Source organism: Anser cygnoides, chromosome 3 (genome assembly GCF_040182565.1).
Source record: "Anser cygnoides isolate HZ-2024a breed goose chromosome 3, Taihu_goose_T2T_genome, whole genome shotgun sequence".
Lineage (NCBI taxonomy): Eukaryota > Metazoa > Chordata > Aves > Anseriformes > Anatidae > Anser > Anser cygnoides.
The window spans coordinates 41,686,157-41,708,121 of record NC_089875.1 but is presented as its reverse complement, the minus strand read 5'-3'; the positions used below and the strand labels follow the sequence as shown (position 1 = coordinate 41,708,121).

Genomic DNA, 21,965 nt, shown 5'->3' with positions numbered 1-21,965 from the left:
GGAAAATCTGGATTTTAGAGGCTTCCTTCCATTCAAATAAAAAGTTTCTGATTTTAGTGTTTTTTTTTTTTTTTTTTTTTTTTCATTCAGACAATGAGATTTCTGGGGACCTTGGCATCCCTCTTCGAATTTTGATGCTGATCAAGCGTCACTTTCTGGGGTATTCAAGCAGATTAGGAAAATGCCTCTGAAGGCTAACTAGAGGGGATGCAATCTCAAAGCTGGATGCATAGCCAACCACCTTCTCAATTTTAGAGAAACAGGGTTGCTGATTCAATTTGTGACAAGTTACTACTCCTAATAAAATGATTCCTAGGATGACTTTGAAAACATGAAACCAGTCACCAGAAATACATTACTAAATAAAAACAATTCTTACTATAAGCCAAGTACAATAATGGATTTTCCAGCATTCAGCAGTATGTATGTGTATGGTTGACCATAAGAAATAAAATTAAAGATGAAAAAAGCTAAAAATTAATAGGCTTTGCTTGTAAAATTTAAACTGGGATAATGAATCAGTACTGATATTGAGTGGGAGAACAAAGTGGGCAGTCTGAAACAATAACTGGTATAATATACTAAAAGTATGTAAATTTCATGTATAGAAAATTTTAGAGTGACAGCCCTAGAAGGTACATTTTGACACTGGATATCAAGAAATCTTATTAAGTAGGTAGAAGTAATGAGATATTGTGAGGGTATTAAGAAGTCCAAAAAAGAAAGAAATGGGACAGTCAAACTTCTTTATCACAACAGTCATTTAAATAGGTTCAGCATTCAGTTCCCTGTAGGCTGCTAATTGCATATCCACCTGCCATCCAGTTCTGAAATTAGGCCTTTGTGTTCTTGATAAACTGGTCATTTAAATACTAAATAATATTACTGAAGGAATTAGGGCTATTTTGTATCCAAAGGTTTCTTCTAATGGGATTATTTTTCCCTTAAATTGAAAAAGAGTACATGTAAAACAGATGAAATTCTTGTCTTTGTCAATTCATCCTTCCTCGGGCTAGGAATAAAAGGCCATGAAGTTATTGTGTGAGTGGTTTGGGGGAGCCCTTACAAAGAAGGGATTTTTGTATCTCCTGCAGCCTGCTCTGGATGGCTGCAGAGCTCCCCTGAGCCCTGTGCTGGTGGGGCAGCAGGCACAGGTGCTGCTGAGTGGGGCCATGTAGAATTAAGTTTGCTTTCTTGCATGGCTTCAAGTTTATCACAAATTCAGGCGTTCGTGTAGGCATCACTGCTACACAGGATGTAGCCACCTGTGTTCTAGCATCTTAATAAAGATCACCCTATGCCTGAATAGCATTAGTGTATTTATTGTGATTCTTTTAAATGCATCTTTCTGTTGTTATAGGGTTAATGTGAAATGATGTATTTCTTTTAACCAACATTAACAAATTGTGTGTTAACATGAGAAAAAAAGAATTATATCTGAGACAAAGACAGAACTGCTAGTGGGCAAGAACATCATTTAGTACAGAGGGTTTCCAAATTTGGATTTCTTCAAAATGTCTAAGAAGCCTGGCACCTTCTCTACAGTGGATTCTGGTTTCTGATAATTACCCAGGGAGAATGGTTACTGAATTACTTTCTGCTTGAAAATTTCAGTTTGAAAACATACGTATAGAAAGAGAGATTAATAGTATCAGTATCTAAGTTGTTTAGAAAAACAGGGTCAAGTTACACTCACTCATATCACTGGATGTCCTTAGCTTAACACTGTTTCAAGATAGTGTTGAAGTTTATGGACTAAAAATATCCACTCTAAGTGACAACTAAACAGAATCAGACCTATAAGGCTGTTTTATGTAACACAGAAAGGGAAAGAAAAGCCGACAGAGCCAGACCAAGAAGGAATCTTTCCATCAGTTAGCATAGCAGACTTTTAGATTTCATCTCCTGAGTTTTATGTTTACCACTACCCCTAAATACGTGTATGAGTATCTGGAGAATAGTACCAGCCAGGAAGCACACAAAATACATAAACTTTCTGGTCATCTGAAAGAAATTTTACAGCTCCTTACCTAGTTAGAGCTCTAGGGGAGGGCAAGAGCACAGCTGAGAGTTACATTTTGGCCATAGTTTTTGCACCTGTGACTGGGCTGTGTAAGCTCAAATATCTTAAAATTTGATTTTCTTACAGAAAAGCGGGCTGTTAATGGAGGTAGAAAAGAAAAAAAAAAACTTTTTATTGAGCAGAAGCTAGCATGTACAGTATACACATACACTCTTTGGGACACAAAAGTAGTAACCATCTGTACAATGAAACCTCTTCAGCAAGCAAAATTTGTGTTCACAACTCGGTTTCTGAGATGTCCTCGTCCTCAGATTGTGTCTAACCTTTTTCCAGGCATTTTTCTTTCTCCTGCTGTTCTGGTGTCTCTGTAGCACTGCTGTTCTTCACTGTTTTGATATGTGGTGTAGGACCCAGTGTGTCAAATGACACAGTATCATGTCTTCCTGTTGTTAAATGTCCTTTGCTTCAAGGATTACTTAAGTATCAAACTCTAGTGTCACTTGTTTTGATACAAACACTAAGAGCATGAGAGTTTTTTTTGGGGGCAAGGAACTTCCTCCTGGTTTGTCTATAAAGCACTGTATAACTTCATGGCCAATATAAACTGTTTTTTCAAATCTCATCTTTGATCCAATGGAGCAAGCACTTACCTAACTTATAAAAATGTTTTGTTCTTTGCAGTGATTTTTCCCTAGGATATCACCTTAAGACACTAGTACTGTTTCTAAAGCTTTGATATTCAGTGCTCACATCTGATCCTCTGAAATGGATTTTCCAGGAGAGAGGAGCTGATACAAAGGTAATGATTTCTCAATCCGAGTGCATGGCACACTCACTCTCTTCCATGCTATTTAATTCAATACCATTTAAAAAATGTCAAACCCATTCTGAACAATTGCATGTTCCATTTTTCCAGTAGAGAGCGTTAATTCTCTCAAATGAACTGAGTGTGACAGATACCAGTTAAGAGCTTATTGCTCATTTCAGAAATGTTTGAATACTACAGTGTTGAGGGGAAATGTTATGTAAAACAGAAGGGTTGCTCAGAACTTGCATGGCAGTGGTCAAATATCTGCATAAACTGTTGCAGGAGACACCCTTTTGGGATCAGGCCTTGGTGCATTAGATTCAATAACACACAAAGCTAAGGTATCTACTGTTGTGCTTACTGCTATTAAATACTATCACACGAGGCTATTGATACGTTGCTTTCAAGTGGCCCAGATGCACAAGAACATAAGCACAAGGCACAAATGTGATTTCATACAACAGTTTCTTATATATGTTTTTTTTAAGACTTTCTTGTCAAAAGATATCTTTCCTCTCTGGCAAATCAAGGAATGAGTGAAAGTGATGGCTGGCACTAAAGGGATTTACTGTTCCTATCCCAGGTCACGGATATACTCTAGAAACTGTAAGTTAAACAGTAAATCCTAACTTGTAATGCAAACTGTAAAGCAAACCTCTTCTTTCTGTGGTTTTCTTATGCAAACCAGAATAACTAGATATTCTTTCTGCATTCCAAAGAAAATCAAAGCTAAAATAAACAGCAAATGGGGGTGAGATGCCAGTTCATTGGCCAAGATGAGCAGTCTGCTCCTGGTAAAATAATACTAATAATGGTGGAACGTGTTGCTATGTTACTACAGGGGGCATATGTCTCACTGGGACATCTCAGGAGATGTTTTTTCTACCAGCGTTATGCCCATGGATGTGACTGATCTTGCTCCCATGGAATGGCACTATATCTTCCCACTGGAAGTAGACGTGGTGCTGTGCAAACGTAGGATGCTGTGCATCCTTCCAGACATATGTTCCTGGGTATTGCACTGATGGCTTTCTATAACCAGGAGAACAATTCCCACTCACTCCGTATTTTAAATTGCAGACCTTCACCTAAGGCATTGTTGTCAGATAAATGAGAGATATGTAGCTGGTCAAGGTTGTATTGCTTTACATAGCAATACCAAGAAACATCAGATGCTTGAACAGAAAGTTTTCTATGACTGCTCGGGATCAAACTGAAAAAAATACCAACAGAATTTGGATCAGAAAGCAAATCTCCATCTCCTCTCACCTCCCCAGGGCCTGACTGCTGGCAAAGAGATTGGGATGTTTATCTTTTACTGTTCTTATGTAGCAGTGTTCTTGTGGAGCGTCCTGTGCTAACTCTTCCCCTTACAGCCCTGGCTATCTTCAGTGGCTCTGTTACACTACCCTGTACATCTATATACTCCCAACTTACAATCAATGTATATTTAAATTGGCTGTAATGGAGTTTTGTAGCCCGAGCACTGTATATTTGGGATGTCATACATGACCAATTCCCTGGCATACAGGGTATCCATGGACAGTGTCACTTTCCTTACCCTCTGTACTTCTCCATGAACAGTTGTGCAGTCCAACATGGTTCTCAAAGCAGCTCAGTGCAGGCCTGATTGTTTCATTTCCTCACAGAGCACCTTGCTTCACCCCATGGATGTGACTTGCTGCTCTATCCCTGTAGGTAGCTGTGGCATTACCTTTTTTTTTCTGTCTTGCTTTTCTTTTCATTGTCACATATTGAGTTTTGTTTCATTTTAGAAAATGGGCAGCAAGCATACAAAGAGGTATTTTTTACTGCTAATGTCACTGCAGATGGGAGCGTAGTCTCACCGAGAAATCTACTTTGGATGTATTCCATTAAATGTAGTGAGAGAAGGCTTTTTCAGGAGTATGTAGTTTCTGTGATTCACACTCCGGTCAAAAAGATGGGGCTTATATATTTATATAGCTGCTGAAATGAAAATAGACACATGCTCAGTGAGGCCATCCAGTTGCTGGGGCATGGGCTGTGCACATAAGTTGATCCTCATGTATATTTTCTGTTGCATTTTTCATTCTACAAAAGTTCCCCTTCAGTAGCCTTATCATCTCAAAGCCATCAAGGAGAATAATAGTAGTAGGAGCAGGCCCCTTTGTATGATAACAAAATTCTAATATGTATTCTGCCAAAAATTCAGTAGTAATATCTTGAATAATGCATGCTTAAAAGGAAAATTTATCTTCATACTAAGAAGAATTAGTAAATAAATTAATAAAGCAAAAGCATTTCAGCTTGATAACTAGTTTTAAAAATTTGCAAGAGACAATTAGTTTCTGGGTGGTGAAGTAATATCCTGAAGTTGATGGATACAAATAAACCTCAACAAAACAGTATGGAAACTGCAATTGGTAATAATACTGGGGTGACTAGGGTGAAATCTTTATCTCTAGATCTAAATTTCATTATGTCAAGATCCAGTAGGATCAAGAATGAATCAAAGGTAAATCCTATTGGACTTTTAACTATTGGCTTTTGTATGCTGCTGGGCAAATGTAAAAAAAAACAGAAAACTAGTGTTTTTCTACTTCTATGAAAAATGCAGGTACTTACTGTTGCAAGGTTTAGGGAAAAGACACAGTTATCTCTGCTTGTGCTGAAATCTTTCCTCTAGTAAAATTCCAGTGATCTGCTTGCTTTTGGCTTCTGTAAACTTTTTTTTTCTCTTTTTTCTTTCTAATAATGAAGAAACAGAATATATAAAATACTCCACTGTGTGAAAGCAAACCAAAACATGACTGACTGTTTTCTCTTTCCAAAATAAGTGTTGAGTAAAGCCACTGTCTTTTCTCTGCCACTGATTCTTTGGACCCACAAATGCTGAAATTAAAGGAAGATACACATGAGACTGGACTGTTACCATCCGACAGATGATATCTGTCAGATGTCTTGTCCATGCACTGCTGGGAAGAAGCAAGGTTATTATCATCCCCCTAAGTTAAGCTAAATCCATGACATCAATTGGAATATATATAATGTACAACAGTTGAGTTTCACCATCACCTCCTATCTCTTGTCCATTTTCCTTCCTATCCTCTTCTTAGAGGTCCTTTTCTGACCTCTGTGTGTCTGTATTCTCCTAGGAGGTGTGACTTAGCTGATTAAGACTGTGGCATGTCTTGTTTCACTGCTATGAACCCATGACTAAAAGGGCAGCTAAAAGCAGCATTGTAATCATCAGACACTGCTAGGAGTTTGCCAGGTTTTGGAGTGGTTGATAAGACCACGTACTGGGCCTGTCTTTTTCCAGGTGCAAGTGAGAGTTGAAAGTAACATGCACCAAAATAGCAGCTCTTTTTCTTCATATTTTCTGTACTTTTCTCTCCTTCTCTCTGTTTGGTTTGCTGTAAAGACTAGTACTGATTTCAACTAGCTATCATTTTGTCCCAAAGGGACACTTACTGCCCTCTTTAAGACGAAGTAGAAGGACTTTCCGTTATGAAAGCTCTCTCTAAAGACTGTATCAATGGAAAATGAAAAATGTGTTTAATGTGCTTTACCTTTTTTTCTACTTATTTAAGAAAAGATTCAAACCATTTTAATGGTATTCCCACTGTGAAACCAAATTCACATTTTAAACCTCTCAATACAAGTCCTTTACATTACCATGCTCAAATAAACGCTTTTGACTCACTTTTTCTGTACAAAGTGATACAATTCCTTACCTGGTCATTTGAGAGAGTCAAGTTCTCTTGACCTTTTGGAGAATGTCCCAACCATGAGGACATCTGCCTGACTGGAGTCCTACCCTGAATTCCTCATAAAACTTACTGTGAACAGCAGCAGTTAACATTTTATCTCTGAATAGCAAGAACAGTTGCTTTGAATATCAGCAAATAATCTTAGAAAGGAGAAGTGAAATATGCTTATAACAACTTTCTCCCAGCCCTAATCAGAGACCAAGATGTTTGCCATCTGCAGGAACCCTCCTCTAATACGGGTTTTCAAAATGGAGCAGATATAAAGCATGACTGCTTTCCACACCATTTGGTGCATGGGCATAAGCATGCTACATAAATTTCAGGGTTCTGCTTTTAATTTGGCAAAAAATAAAGCTGTGTATCATGCCATATGTGATGAAACAAATAAGCACTGCTCTGTGGATAAAACTAGCTTTCTGTGCCACTTGAAGTGGACCAGATAGTACTTTTCAGCTGCATTTGTACTCACAATGGGCAGAGCTCAGAGGGGGTGGTTATGCAAGCACTGCAAGGGAAAATAAATGCATAGAAGTATCACTGCAAATAGCTGTCTTCTTGAGATTCAGTATATATTTAGTTCCTGTGTTGTTTCTTTCTTTCACCAGTAGTGAAGATAATGAGCTTCAAGGACTGTGGGAACCTGCAATTGCAGCAGAACTGAGATATCTTGCAAAAACATTAAAAGGACAACAGGAGATCGCACTTGAGGGGAGAGGAAGTGCAGAACTTCGTATGTGGCTACTTGAATGACAAAGCTTTATGTCAAGACTCATTGAATGTCCTGCTTTGTTCTTCTTTTCCTGGGCTAGGATTAATGTGTCATTTGAATGTTTTATCTTGCCTGTGAACGATTATATTTACGAATTTTCAAAGCAGATCCAGAGTGGAGGAGCCACTGTACAGAGAAGTCACAGTTCTTTCCCCTGCAGCCACATGACATTGAAATACAGCTGAGAAGCACAACAGCCATTGCTCGTATCAGCTGGGGGGGAGGGGGGGGGGTTGGGTGAGGTGAGCAATAGCAGTACCACTACAGAGAATAGCTATTCTAGAGCTAATATTACCTGATGAGGGCAAGAATTGTTAAGTGGTTCACTCCTTTAGGCTCTTACTTGGCTTTAACTCAAAAGAAACTTATCTGTGAGTAAAAGGTCTGCTCTGTGGCCCAAATGGGAGCTTGTCTTCATGTCTTGTAATAGATACACTTTTCTGCAAGAGAGGCAAAGCAGTATTGGTTCTCTCATCCTGAAAGTTTAATTCAGTGGAGAGTGCATTTGGTGCTGCTGTAGTTGCACTGATAGTTCTATCCTTCCATATATATATATATATACATATACACATATATACATATAGTTTCAATATACCTATTCTGTTTTGTAAGATCAGTGAAGAATGTTAGCATTATTCAAGCATAAATGCCTTGAAGCTGTGTCAGGGGAGGGTCAGGCTGGATGTCAGGAACAGGTTCTTCACCAAAAGGGTGCTCAGGCACTGGGACAGGCTCCCCATGGCAGTGGCCATGGCACTGAGCCTGCCGGAGTTCAAGAAGCTTTTGGGCAATGTTCTCAGACACATGGTTTGATTTTTCGGGTGGTCCTTTGGGGACCCAGGAGTTGGACTCGATGATTCTTGTGGGTTCCTTCCAACTTGGGATATTCTGTGATTCTGTGGTTGTGCTTTAGGATCACTAGGCAGGGACTAAAATGTATTAGCAAATTATCTATTCTTGTTAGCAGGACAAGAGATGAACAACAAATGAATTGTTGCCTTCTGCTAAATCAGCACAAACCTGAATGTCCTGTTGTTAATTGTTTATGAGCTTGTTTTAAGTTTCCTGTAGCAGCCAGCTCAAAATCTCCTAATATTGTTCCAAAACATAAAATCCTTTTTCTCTGCTGCTTTGTAGTGATATACATCTGGGTAGCGTGGGTGTAAAATGTTATCGCTCTGTCGTGGGAGAGCTTTACACCCACTTTTTGCTGGTGTCAATGACTACACTCGCTAAGAGGCAAGCATGGAATCAAGCATTTAAAATAAAGTTCAATAAGCAGATTAGGCAAAGTTGTCAAAGAAAGCCGAGCTGCATAGCTGCAGTTAATGCCAGAAATCATGATGTATTGTTAAAAAAGCAAATGTTAATTGAACAATTAAAATCCCCATTTACAATATGTAGAAAAGCCTGCGGGTTCTGCTTTAAAGTAAAGCTCTGTGTTTCAACTGAAACCATGCCTGCCTTGAAATGAAATGTGGAAATTTTCCAAGCCTCTCATTTCTAAGTGGGTGACACTGCAGTGCAGCTTCCCTTCCTTGCTTAGGGGTATGTTGGCCTGTCAGAAATGTTGAAGCTGGATGGTGCTCCACTCTTCCCGTGGTTTGAGAACAATATCTCTACTCAGACTGGGCCATCCTGCCCTGAGTTGGCCTTTTCACACTCTGGTTATTAGGAGGTTAGCTCTACTGAAATAGGCTAATAAAATCTCCAAAGCTATTGAGACAGCCTTGGCAACCTTAAAGACAAGATGATCTTGAGCAGGAATGGCTCTCTAGGTTTTAATGAAGCAAAACCATTCTGCTCACAGTGACTTACTAACAACATTTTTCAATAGTTAACTACTTCATGATATAACTTTTATGTGACTTTTTTCCTGTATTATTAAACAAACAGTGCATTGTCATGTAAACATTTAACAGGCTGGACAATATTTAAATACTGGAAAAAGAGCTGTGCACTAAAAGGAGTGAAAGGAAAGACACTGCCATATTATCATAGATTTTAAATATCAAATTAAAAGAAAAGAAAAAGCAAAAATCAAGATGGGAATCAGTGGATATTCACTCACTGTTTTAGAGAATATGAATTTATTCTCTGCTGTCAGATGAACCTGGGAAGCAGGAGCACCTTAGTTAAGAATCTTGGATGATGCAAGGAGAAAACAGTCCAGCTCTTTTCTGCACTGATCACTTGTTGGTACGCCCCTGTACATGAGAAGAATGGATGAGAATGTTACGATTGGTTTTTAAGGTCCCATATTCTGGGAAACATAAAGGAACTTTGACTATGGCATCAGTCTTAGCGACTTGAATCAGGGCAGAACCCATGAACTGGGAGAGAGGGTTGAACAGGAGGAATAATGTCTGGAGGGAAATATTACTCCTGAAAATTGTGAACCGTTCTTAAAGTACTAAGTAGACACATCTGGGATCTCAGTGATGGTACAAAATAATCCAATTAAGAGGTACAAAATATTTTTGAAAGAATGAATGACTACTATGTTCTTGAGCTTAACAATTATTGAATAATTGAATTTTAAATGAGATTAAAAGAGAATTTTGTACGTGATCTGTAATAATAGGTATTCCTCTTAACAAACATTTTGAAACAGACAGTCAACCACAATCAAATACTTGTTCTCCCATCCTTTCTGATAAGTAGACGGTTCCCGTCAGTTCCCAACAGTTCTTTTCATGATATGGAAGGTGACCAGAAGCTGGTCTTCATGGATTTTAGATCCAGTTTAGTGTGGTAAACTGTACAAATCTTTAAAATAACATCAGAAAGCCCCAAATACTTCCTTCCTCTCAGAACACAGAGTATTATGCTCTATAGATTTTTGCTTCAGATGCATCCAGCTTTTCTCATTTTATTCAGTAAGCAATTAGAAATGCACTTTCCAGTTTCTAGAGGTGAGGTGTTTTGTTAGTGCTAAGGGATGAGATACTAAGTGTCTAAACAAAATAAGTAATATAGTTTCTTCACAGAGATGAGGAAACAATTTTCTTTTTAATTATAGAAATAACTGGACCATAGTAAATACAAATTTTGTACTCAAACAAGAAAATTATAAGTACTGTTAATATCTTGCTTTATTCTCAATGTGTGATACAAGTCTCCAATTAAGGAATTCTCCTACCCATTTATATTAACTATTGTTTGTCAATAAATAAAACTATTTATTTCTCCTTTACAATTTTGTTAATGAATATATTTTTTAAAATTGTATTAGTGAAATGGACAATTGCATGTTGGTTATTTACTATATAGCCTTGTCCAGATACTGTATCTACAGCAGTTAAGTACTTGTTGTGACTGGAATGTAATCTCAGTGGTTTGGGTTCTGTTGCCTCCATGGAGCTTTCACTTCTTAATGGCTTCAGAGACTAATCTTGAGTTAAGAGCCAAACATTTTTTCCTCTGCATTACTGCAATTGTGTTTAGATTCGTGGCTTTTAATGTCAAAAGGAAATTATAGCTCATGCATGCCCTTCCAGGCAGAATAGCTCATGCAGGGGACATTAGAATGACTTAGAGGAAGTCTGCAATGAATTCTGGAATCAACTCATCATAATTACAAAGAAAAGCAAATCTTTTACCCCATGTAATAATCTTATATTTAAGAAATTGATAATTAACTGTGAAACCTGGGAGCCTGTGTTTTTGCTGGTCAGTGAAAATGACGGTGGGAAAAAGTATCCTCATGACAGATTTTTCCTGTCAGTATGTAAGGAACATCTATTTTTTTCTCCAGTTATCTGCACTGGCATGTGAACAAGGTTACTTGTGCTTACGTATCGTATTTAATGCTCACCCTTCTGACTTTGTCACCCAGTGAGGAAGTCAAAACAATACCCCCTCTTATGTGACACCACAGACATTACAAGTATTCTAAGGTAAAAGCCAAGTGTATATCTCTCAAAATTATGGCCAGAATTTTTCCAACAATTATGAATAACAAATATATCAGTAAAACAGTTTGCACATTTTTTTTTTTGTCTCAGAAAAGCTAAATTAATCATTTGATCACACTGAACAGTTCGCCTAGTAGCAGTTGTAATCCTGCACTTGTGTTGTCATAGTCACAATTCAAATGAGATGTTTGCATTAGGCCTAGTTATGAATCCAAGTTTTAAGTTTCAATTTCTGGTAGTGTTGTCTGTCTTAAAATGTGTAAATATTCAAGTCTTGGAATTTGTTATGATACATTTGAAGAAATGTACTAGAAATGGTAGCTGAAAGGTAAAAATTCTATTAATCCAATGATTTTGTAGCTCACAGGTTTAATATTAAGAACTGAAAGTCCTTTAAAGTTTCCTCCTTCCCTTCTTCCACTTCCTCCTTTTTCTTGCCTCTTTTTTCTAGCAGCTTCTCCAGGCTTCTGCTAACATCACCACCTCACATAATGTCTCTGAGAAAAATACATTTCAACTGCTGACATAAAGGATATTAAATTGGAGAATGGTCAATCCAAGTGAGTTTTGTGGTGATTACCAATTCCTTTTTGTCACTAACTTATAATCATTTTAAGTAATATAAATATTTCCCCGTGCAAGTAATATTCTTTTCATTTTCTCTGAAGACACAAGAATTATTGGTTATTTCTAAAAACTTGCCAACAACTTCCACCTTTGGTAGCCAGTGTCTGATTAATACCTATAATGCAGAGTTCATTTTCTCTTAGCAGAAGTTTCCTGCTGTTCCCAGTGTTCCTGCTGTTTCCCTTGGCCCTTCTTCCCCCTGTGTACAAATAGTTGTCTCAGCAGCCATGGAATAACTATTCTGCATCTCCCCAGAACAAACTGTGAGTTTGCTGTATCACTGAAACTTTATTTTTTGAAAGCAAAAATGTGAAAAAACTACCGTTTGAAACAAGTCTGTTTTGAGATTGACCAATCTCTTAATTATTTGCATTCATAAAGGTTCTTGGATATTAAAAACGAGAAGAAGGCATTTCCCCACCTTTGTTCGAGGGTTATTTAGGTACTCAGATATGAACTTGTTCAGAATAAATCAGAAATGCTGAATATCTAAGTGCTTACTTGAAAACGTGTTGAAGCGCCTTAAAAACCTGCTCACCTCCAAGTCTTTGCATGGATTTTTGAGAGACTGACACATGATTAATATCAATTATTAGTAAAAAATTACCTTCCTCATTGGCTACACAAATGTGGAATTCCAATTTTGAGAATTATGTGTAGTTACATAAAGACATAATTGTTAGAAGACCTAGGCAACCAGGAAAATCTGTTTTGAGGATGGTATTTTGTGTGTGCTTTTAATGTATGCTGTTAAATTTCGAAATGTTATATAGTAATGCCTGCAGACAAACCAAAGGAAAAAAAGTCCCTTCAAAAATATTTCTTTTTCCAAGTTTATGCCTCACAATAGTTTCCAGTGAATTTATTGTAAAGTACATTAGAAAAAGATTAAAAAAGCAATAAAAACTCCAAGGAGACAAGAACATGAAAAACCAAGCAAACTATTATTCCCCAAGATCTAAGAAGACCTATAGCTCCTCCTTCATGTTAATAATCCTGCACACAATAATGGAAAGAGAAATTAAAAGCTTTGAGCTTTGCCAAGAAAGATGCTCCAGGTACTGATAATTTTTTGGTTTAGGGGGAAAAGTATAAATTTTCATGCTTGGTCACTGCCATGTTCCAGACTACACTTAGTAATGAGTTCACCAGGTTCAGCTGATGACAGAAAGAAAAGTAACAGAAAAGGTCTCAGAAAATGACTATTCGTGTTCAAATGCAAAATGGAACTTTTGGGAAGATTTTTCCTGTAATTAAGAAATGGCTTAATTTTGGGCTTGCCTTTGTATTTTCTTATAACTGAAGTTCTCATAAAACAGGAAAAGCTTCACTGTCGTTGTATGCCTACGTGAATGCTTGTTTGTGATTTAAGTGCTTGTAAGTGATTTATCTAGAGTACGGGATGTATACTTAATGACAGATGTGCGATTAACATTTATATAATATTTTATGTGTTTAGGATGAGCACTACTGAAGAAAAATGCAATATATTATTGAACTCTGGGGAAATCATGATAGGCATACAACTATGTGGTCTTAGTTATAATTATGCTTCCTTAACCTCTACTAATCTGCAATGAAATCTCATTTTAAATTCAATGGGGAATCAGGTTTACTCATTTTATTCATTTTCCTTGTCACAGTTGGAACCTAAACTGGCACAGATTTTACACTGCATCTATTTCATTGACCACAGTGGTGCTCATTTATGACGTGATAGAAGATGCAATCCTTTTAGTTTTACACAATTTAGAATAACGTGTTCAGACAAGACTGGTATCTGGCTGATGGTGACGTAAAAGTCTGACATGCTGTAACAAAGAACAGTGTGAGGAAGAAAGGACAGTACCATTTCATTCCCATTGGCATTGCCTTATTCTGTGCTTCTAGGAAGACAATGTTAGCATGGTGATATGTTCTAGTAGAGACGGAAAATTAAGAAACACTTGGGAGTTCTCTTTATGGTACTGTATACTTGATGTTCATGGTACTTACTATTATTTCAGACAGCAGACAATGTTTGTTTTATGTAGATTATTATTTGAGTAGGTGCATACAAACCTATCTATGCATTTTCTCCTAACATAGTATTAAGTTTCCTATAGTAGATGATTACAATTTGTGAAATTAAAGTGCTAAAATACTTACAATATTGTCTACGTTCTTTTGAGAATCCTGCTGGGGTATCTCAGAGGCACTTTTGCACCGGTGCTTCTATACTGGCTCTGCATCACCCCAAGAAACCTGTTTTCAGTGAAGACTGGTAAGGGCCTGTTATGAAAGGGGCAAGAAACCCTTGCCTAAAAGCAAAATGCACCAAGTTAATAATGTGTCATAGTGATAATTACAAACCTGCACTGAGATGGGCAAACTTTGAATGGGGTTGTGAGAGAAACACAGTGAGAACAAGGCAATAAAGGGAGCACTACATGGGGAACAGCAGGCCACACATCACGTACAGAAATTTATTGTAAAAACATTTCTGATCTTTCCACATGGGTAGAGTAAGGCTTCACGTTTTCAGCAGAAAAAGGAGAGGCACATACATTGTAGCTGAGTAGTGTGGGTGAGGTAACACAGAACAAGTCAAACCTACCTCCATGGCTAAGGAATTTACTTTGTTTTGGCCTATTTGTGTGTGCACTGATTTTATATTCTATGCATACTTTGTAACTATATGAAATATTCATTGTGAACATGTATGCATATAATAGTCTGTGTATGGACATATGAATATTAGTTCTTGATGAATAATCTAACAAGAAGCTCTCATTTCAATGACATTCAGTCTTTTTTACAATGTTCAGAAAGTTATTAAAACGATCTTTTATCTTTACTACATTTAACTTTGTTTCTTATGCAAATTAAATTACCTAGCCATGTGTGGTATCTCTCTGTTATTGCATACCTTTTAACTAACTGAGAAAGTCCAACAAATGTGACAGAGGGCTAATAGTATCACATGCATTAGTTTCTAGCTATTTCATGGAAAGGGATGCTTGGGTAAAGAAGTTAACAGAGTTATCTTATGCTAGAAAAACTGTAGCACACAGTTCACTCATTAGACACCATCAAGTCTGAAAGTTTGAGAAATATTGCTGTGTTAAACTGACTTGTTCTGTAAGTGGGACAAAGCATAATCAAAAGGTTATTTATTCAGCGCACCTCTCCTAGCAGGAGTATGTTTCAAGAAATATCTTTCAGTCAATAATTTGGAGAAAGGGATACTTAAGAGATATGAACACTGTAGCAATATGAAAAGCATTTATTTCACTTTTTTATCATATTTAGAAAAATATTTTCACTTGGAAATAAGTTCGAGAGGTAAAAATCTCTTGAAGCCGTCATTAGCTGAAAACAGTGAATTATTAAGGAAACGCTTAAGCTGCCCTAACTCTGGAGTTCATCTGTAGAACCTCTGTATTAAATACTCATACGTCACTTGTTCTACAGACCTTATGGGTCTTGGCTGCCCTTGCAGTTGCCAGTCTGTCAGAAGAACAGTTTATCTACTTCTGGGAGTAACGATAAGATCTCTTAACAAGCTTTAATAAAACTTTTTCACAATGCCCTTGAACACTGTAAAGTTAAAGACTATGGATATGGCTTCTCAAGAATCACTTAGTTATCATCGTATCTTGTTATGCTAGCCACATACTCTGTTTAACAAAATTGTTGAGATTTTGTTATGTTTACTTGTTTTGGTCCTTCAAAAGCCTTCTGCAGATATACACCCTTCACACGTATTACTGTCAATGTTCACTGCATTATTTCTTAAGACACTCTACTGTCCTCACCTCATGACCACTGCATCACATTAGCAGAGCCTCTCCACTATATATTTATTCCAGAGCACTACTGATGTTAGAAGTTTTGCAGCTCTTGGAGGTTGCCAAACATTTCTTTGCTGGAGGCCTGGCTTCCTCACTTCTAGAAATAAAATGTCCTTTGTAATGTATGGCCTGCAGGAACGCTCACTAAAGATCAGCTATTCCGTGGTAACCTTCTGCTTTACCCCATGGCAAACATGCTAGCTATCCTTTGAGTAAGGTCAGTTGTAAAGCCGCTCCTTCATCCTGGTTTAAGCGCACTAGCATGATGTTCAGAGGCCAACAGGTCCTGACGCCATGTTGTGCAGCCACGTAGCCCACCTGTCTCTTCTCCCAGATGACGCCCTTGGCTTGTGCAAGCTGCCCACAGAGCAGTTCACACCCCCCTCTCTCAGGGCACCTCTTCTGTGGCCCAACATTGGCAGGCCCAGGTTGCCTGTTCCCCCGTTCCCCCGTTCCCCCGTTCTGTGGGTGCTGGAGGCATGTGGGGCTCCAGCCCCAGCCAGAGCCAAGCCCGGAGCTGTGTGAAGCACGTGCCACATGGCCACCACTGCCCTGTTTCCCTTTGCTTCGTGCCATGCAGTGGCTGCTGGGTTGGGTGGCAGATGCCTGAGGTGAGCTTCCAGGATGGGTGGGCATGCTGTCCGCCCGTCCATCCATCCATCCATTAGCCACCCATCCATCCACCCGTCCGTCTGTCCATCCATCCATCCGCCCGTCCCCGGGCCGCCTCTCCGCGGATCAGCCAGCAAGGGGCGCTGGGCGGCGGGTTTGCGGGGCGGCGGGTTTGCGGGCTGCGGATCACCTGCAGCAGCGGGGGGGCCGGGAGCTCCGCCCTCCCCCCCCCCCCCCCGCCGTTAATCGCATCCCCCTCCGCTTGTGCCAGGCACTGCCACTGAGGCGGCCGAGCCGCTCCGAGCCGTGCCGAGCCGCGCCGCGCCAACCTGCTGCAGGCGGGCGGGCACCCGCACCCCGCTCGCAGCCAGGGCCGGGCTGGGGCTGCCGCCTCCGCCATCCCCGCACTTGCCCCAGCCCGGTAGGGCGGCCAGCCTTCGGCCGCCTCCTCCTTCTCCTCCTCACCGGGAGCCACCGCCGCCGCCCGGCAGAAAGGCAGAGCGGGGGAGCCATGGCCGAGGGGGGCGAGGGCGAGGACGAGATCCAGTTCCTGCGAACTGTAAGCGCCGCGCCTGCATCCCCCTCCTCCGCGCTGGGCCGGGGGGCGACGCCCGGGCTTTGCCCTGGGGGGGCACCGGGACCCGGGGGGAGGGGGGGGTAGAGGGGATGCTGCCGGGCAGGGGGAGGCTCCGAGCTGTCCCCCCGGTGGGGTTAGCGGGGTTTGGGAGCGGGGGGCGGCGGTGCCGCGGTGCGGGGGCGGCCCGGGGGTGGTGGGGGGCCGGCAGGGCGCCCCCGCCGCTTCCCCGCAGGTATCCGCCGCTCCTGCTGCGGGGAGTCCCCGGCTTCAGGGCTGCGGTCGCGCTCCTTGTGTAAAAGGAGATTTTATGTATTAAAAAAGAGTGGCCTCTCCCCTCGCAGCCCACTCCGCAGCAAGGTTTCCGCTAACTTGCGGGGCGCCCTCGTCGCTGAGCACGGACTAACCCCTTCTCTGGCGTGGGCATCCCTTCTGTACGCCTGTCTTCTTCAGTCCCGAGCACGTCAAGCGCTAGAGCACTTCTTCCCCGAGTTTAATTAATACGTCGGGACTGCTGCGTTTTGTGCTTCTCGGGGTTATTTGTCTTCCAGCGACGCTTTTATTTACCTGCTGGGCCATCTCGCAAGTGCTGCTTGTACACACAGCCCCAGCAAGTTTTGTAGATGGGCATATTTGCATGGAGCCGTATGCACACCCTGTCACAGCTTTTGGAAAAATTGCTGAGATGTTTGATAGGATGTTATAGAGTCACTGAGACCATGTGGTTAAGCTCATTTTCCTTTTTATTTAGTGCAGTCTGACTTAGAAAATGTTCATGATCCGTGTCTTGTAAGAAAACGCATAAAAAGGAGGGGGAAGCAAACCACGTAGATACCGTATACGAAGCACTTCATCTGCTGTTGGCAGCATTATGAATCCTGGATCTTGGTGGTCTTAGCTTTATTTCAATCAGAAACTGGGAAATAATAGATAATTTTCCTGTTAAAATATTTTGAATTCTTGGAAGGTCTGGTTAGACAGGGAATATAGCTGTTATGCAACACTAGCATGAAAATTGTCGACTTTTTTTTTCCCCTCTCAGCATTATTTGACTTGTATTGTAGTGTTGTATAACACCTAAAGGCAAAACAAAATACTTCTTTGAAAGAAAATGGGCCATTCAATTTTTGAGTTTTATTGTTAGTCCTCTTGCTGGTGAACATTTCTGGAAGACTTGTACCATCACAGGCAGGCTTACTGCAGGTTTGAATGTTAAGCGTAGCTCATGGAAGTGCTGTTATCTGAATGCCTAATAGGGAAAGAGAAGCAGGGAAGCATGCTAATACTGCTCGGCACAGACAGAGTGTTAAACCACAGCACCTGACAGCAACAGCACATTATGTAAAAACAACACTCCTGATAATGTGCGTCAGGCTTAGTAGAGATCTGGCAAACACAGCCTTAGACCATCCTGGACATTTTTTTAGGATGTCGTACTGGTGGAAAAATGACCTTGAACAGGGTAAACTGAGGCACAGGGAAGGCTTTTTGTGTAGTGAAATAAAGTAATAATAATAAAAAGAAATAATCTTTTTGCATGAAGTAGTGAAACTTTAATGTGTAGTTATTTGTAAGTAGTGAGTTTTTTACTTCTCTTTTGTTGGAGTTATGAGCGTTGCTTGGAAAAGTCAGTTGCTTTAAGATGTAACCTGTGTAGTCTTCCTTCTATCCTTAGAAAGTTTGGATTAGTTTTCTGTAAAGCTATTAGATATGTGTAAATTTCTGGATGGCATTGATAGAAAGCACTCGAAATCAACTGTAACCTGATAATTGCTGCAGTTTCTCCGCTGAGTTATTTATTTTTGAAAGAGTAATTAGGGACAGATGGATTCATGAATGCTTTGGTAGTTAAAATAGAACTTTTCAAAGAACACCTTATGCAAGCGAAAAAGCTTTCTGTGCTCTGAATACCTTAATCATGACATCTGTAGGCCCACTACATGTAGACAGTGTTTTCTGTATTTTCTTCTTTTGATAGCTTTGGATAAACTTTCTGAAAATGCAGGTTCTCTTTCTGATGTTGCAAAATTACTGTAGTTGTCTTTAGAGTTTGCCCTGGAATTTAAGCACAGTGTATTTTTTTTTTTTTTAATGTTTAAAGAGAAATGAATTTTTTTTCAATAAAAAGATGCCTTTCTTTGCAGTTAGCGATTAAACTGCATTTGTGTTTGCAATGTACATGTTGATCACTAATTTTCTTTTGTGTGTGTGTGTTTTTCTTTGTCTACACACATTCCTGTTTCACCCAATGATTCCTCTTCTCTTGGTGCTTTTATCTTATTATTATTTTTTTTAATAATGTGACATCGTGCATTTCCTCCTACAAATTTGCTGCTAGGGTGAATGTCTGTTTCAGTTGGGAATGGTTTGATATGTCACTGCTGAAAAGCGAACGTAACCTATTAATGCCTTGGGTTTCTGGAGGTATCAGTTCCTATATTGATCAAGACAACCTCAGACAGACTGGAATTCAGCCCTTCTCCAGGAGGTTTTATATAGTTCTCTGAATTATAGACGTCTCCACAGACAGTGGTCTCCTCAATACTTTGCTGAATATGGCAGGTGGAGGTAGCCTTATATTACGTGTACCCATTTTTAGGCTTGGATTTGCATTTCCCTGACCTCCCACTGAAGGCATGAGTGAGGTGCAAGGGGAGTGAAGAGGAGCAAGTATCCTGCTTTGGGTTTTATTAGCTGTTTGTCTGGAGGATAGCCACTTCACTGTAGAGGATTTATTCATTTATTTATTTAGTTAGTTATTTAATATTACAAAGGAGAAAGATGTGTACAAAACAAACTTTTCATTTGTTTATTCTTTATGTTCAATAACACAAACTGTTTATAGTTAACAGGGGAATGACTTGTTTACTTTCTTCTTTTGTTTCAGGATATGTAATTTATCCAAAGGGAAAATAATTCAGAGCTCCACAGGAGAACAGAAAATGTATTTGCCTAAATGCATATGCTCCTTTCATAATGTGTACGTTCAAGGAGTGACTTTTGTGGTGCAGTATTCACATAAAGGCCCTTGTGTGGAGGCGTGTTGTGGAGGATAGGGTTGAAACAGTAGCAGTATTTCAACAAAATACTGCCTAGGAGTATCCCTTACACTGGTTAAAGGTGCCCTGAGTTTTGGAAGCAATTATGTACCAAGGAGTGATGAGATGTTGCAATTCAACTATTAGATCTCAGGATGTTCCTGATGCCAGTGCGTATGTTTTCCTGGAGCTGTGGAGTTCCTTGCATCAGAGACAGGTCTTCTTTAAGATGTTTATGGTAGGTGACACCATCAGGACACACTGAAGTAAGTCTGACGGGGTTATGGTCTTTCTCACTGTCCTGTAAGACAGTGGAGGCTAACATGTCTGTCAGAAATCAGAAGCACAGTCAGTGGGCGCAGCACATTTTCCACAGGTCCTTTGAACTCATTCTCTCTCTCTTTTTTTTTTTCTTCTTTTCTTTCCTTTTTTTTTTTTTTAATTAGAATGCTGATGTTCTTCTGTGCTCCCCCCTCCCTCATTTGTTTAATAAGTTCTCTTGCTTGTGTGAGTGTGTTCTGTGCTGCATTATCTCGTACATGGACTTAATTGTTCTGAGTATGACTATGACTGTTAGAGAAAATTGGAAGGGTACTTTCCAACACTGGAAATGTACTTCTAAATGAAGTTAAATGTTATTTAGGTTTGATGTGCAGAAGATTTTGCTAACTCAGTGCTGGGATTTTGTACTTCAGATGATAAAAGAATGGAGTTTGTGGCAGAGAATTTTTCTTCACTCTAAAATGAAGAATGTGGTTCAAATGTGGTTGTGTTTGGAGGACAGAAATTCTGTGATTCCAGAGTCACTTCTGTTGCAGATAGTCCTCTTTATAAAAGCATTTAAACAAGGAGTGTTACTTCAAATCTGATTAAAAATCATATACTTAAATGCCATCATGAATGAAGATGGAACTACAGGACAAAGAAGGAAGCTGGACAAACCAGATCTTATTACTTATTATTTTAAAATAATCTTGAAACATAAGAAGAGTTGTTTCTATGTGTATCTCTTCGTGAAATAGAATAGATTTTTTTTTTTTTTCCCTCTACAGTGCTTTTCATTCACTGTTTATCTTTAAAGAATTTTTTAAATCATTATATGTAACACCTTCAATTCTGTTAGCTGTGGTCATCAAATGTACAAATGCAGCTGCCAATGTGCACTGAGAACAATGCACAAAACCAACCTTGGATATTAGGAATGATTTTAGAAGGAAAAAACATTGAAAGACACTTTGGCTAGCCTTTGTTTATCTTGAAAGCTGTTCCTTGTAACTGTCGGTATGCGACTTCTGAAGATTCACCAGGGACTGGCACAAGAGACTACTGCTTAACAGCTCATGTGAGGGATGGCGTGGCTGCCATTGCAGTGTCTGCACCTTCCTCCCTAAGGCACTGCACTGCAGTACAGATACTCAATCCGATCTCAAATTCTGTTTTGGAATTGAACTGGACAGACTGTAGTGAATGCGTTTTAGCTAGGACGTCTAGTCCATTTCTTATCTGGGAATTGTGTGAACATTTGGATATCAATGTTTTAATTCCTAAATTGTTAGACAAACATTTTATACCATCCTTAGACTGGTTATCAGTGGATAAAATCAGTTGTCTTTGTACTGTCTTGTCTGGTGTTCTGCATCTGGAGGTTGTCTGTATGGGACATGTGAGAGAGGTTGAGGAAGCTCCGTAGCAAGCAGCTGGTCCAACAGAGAGACAAGTTTCTTGCTATCCCTGTGAGTTAGCTGGCTTGCGTTTTGATGCATAGAGAACTCTTCCTTTCAGTGCCTGAAAGTGTTTTGATGGATGGTGCTGCTTAGCATCATGAAGGCCCGAGGAATATCTATCACAGGAACCTGAACTGCGGATACATTGTAAGGAGAGAATTCCAGTATAAACACGGATTAACTTCTGACCGAAGACTTAGCACAGTCTCAAGAGCTACATCTGCCTTTGACTTCTTTATTTTAATGCTATGTTATTACAGGTGTATTTTAAAGGTGGCTTTCCTT

The 21,965-nt window shown here is 39.6% G+C and overlaps 2 protein-coding genes across 18 annotated transcripts in view; both read left to right on the top strand.

Moving 5' to 3' along the window:
- MTR (5-methyltetrahydrofolate-homocysteine methyltransferase) overlaps positions 1 to 11,827 on the top strand; it is a 75,187-nt gene extending 63,360 nt beyond the window's left edge. For 3 of the 5 annotated variants that reach the window (XM_066993994.1, XM_066993995.1, XM_048047928.2), the window contains 3 exons: positions 2,705 to 2,822; positions 3,320 to 3,437; positions 7,192 to 11,827. The gene's annotated coding sequence lies outside the window, so the exon portion shown is untranslated. The remainder of the gene's footprint in view (positions 1 to 2,704; positions 2,823 to 3,319; positions 3,438 to 7,191) is intronic. The other 2 variants (XM_048047926.2, XM_066993996.1) reach the window with 2 other exon arrangements.
- A 4,773-nt stretch (positions 11,828 to 16,600) lies between these two features.
- Positions 16,601 to 21,965, top strand: part of RYR2 (ryanodine receptor 2) — a 421,309-nt gene continuing 415,944 nt past the window's right edge. For all 13 annotated transcript variants that reach the window (XR_010830264.1, XM_066993993.1, XM_066993989.1 and 10 more), the window contains exon 1: positions 16,601 to 16,903. Coding sequence is in view for 12 of the 13 variants with exons in the window: in XM_066993993.1 (XP_066850094.1) it covers positions 16,856 to 16,903 (48 nt within the window). In the remaining variant the exon portion in view is untranslated. The remainder of the gene's footprint in view (positions 16,904 to 21,965) is intronic.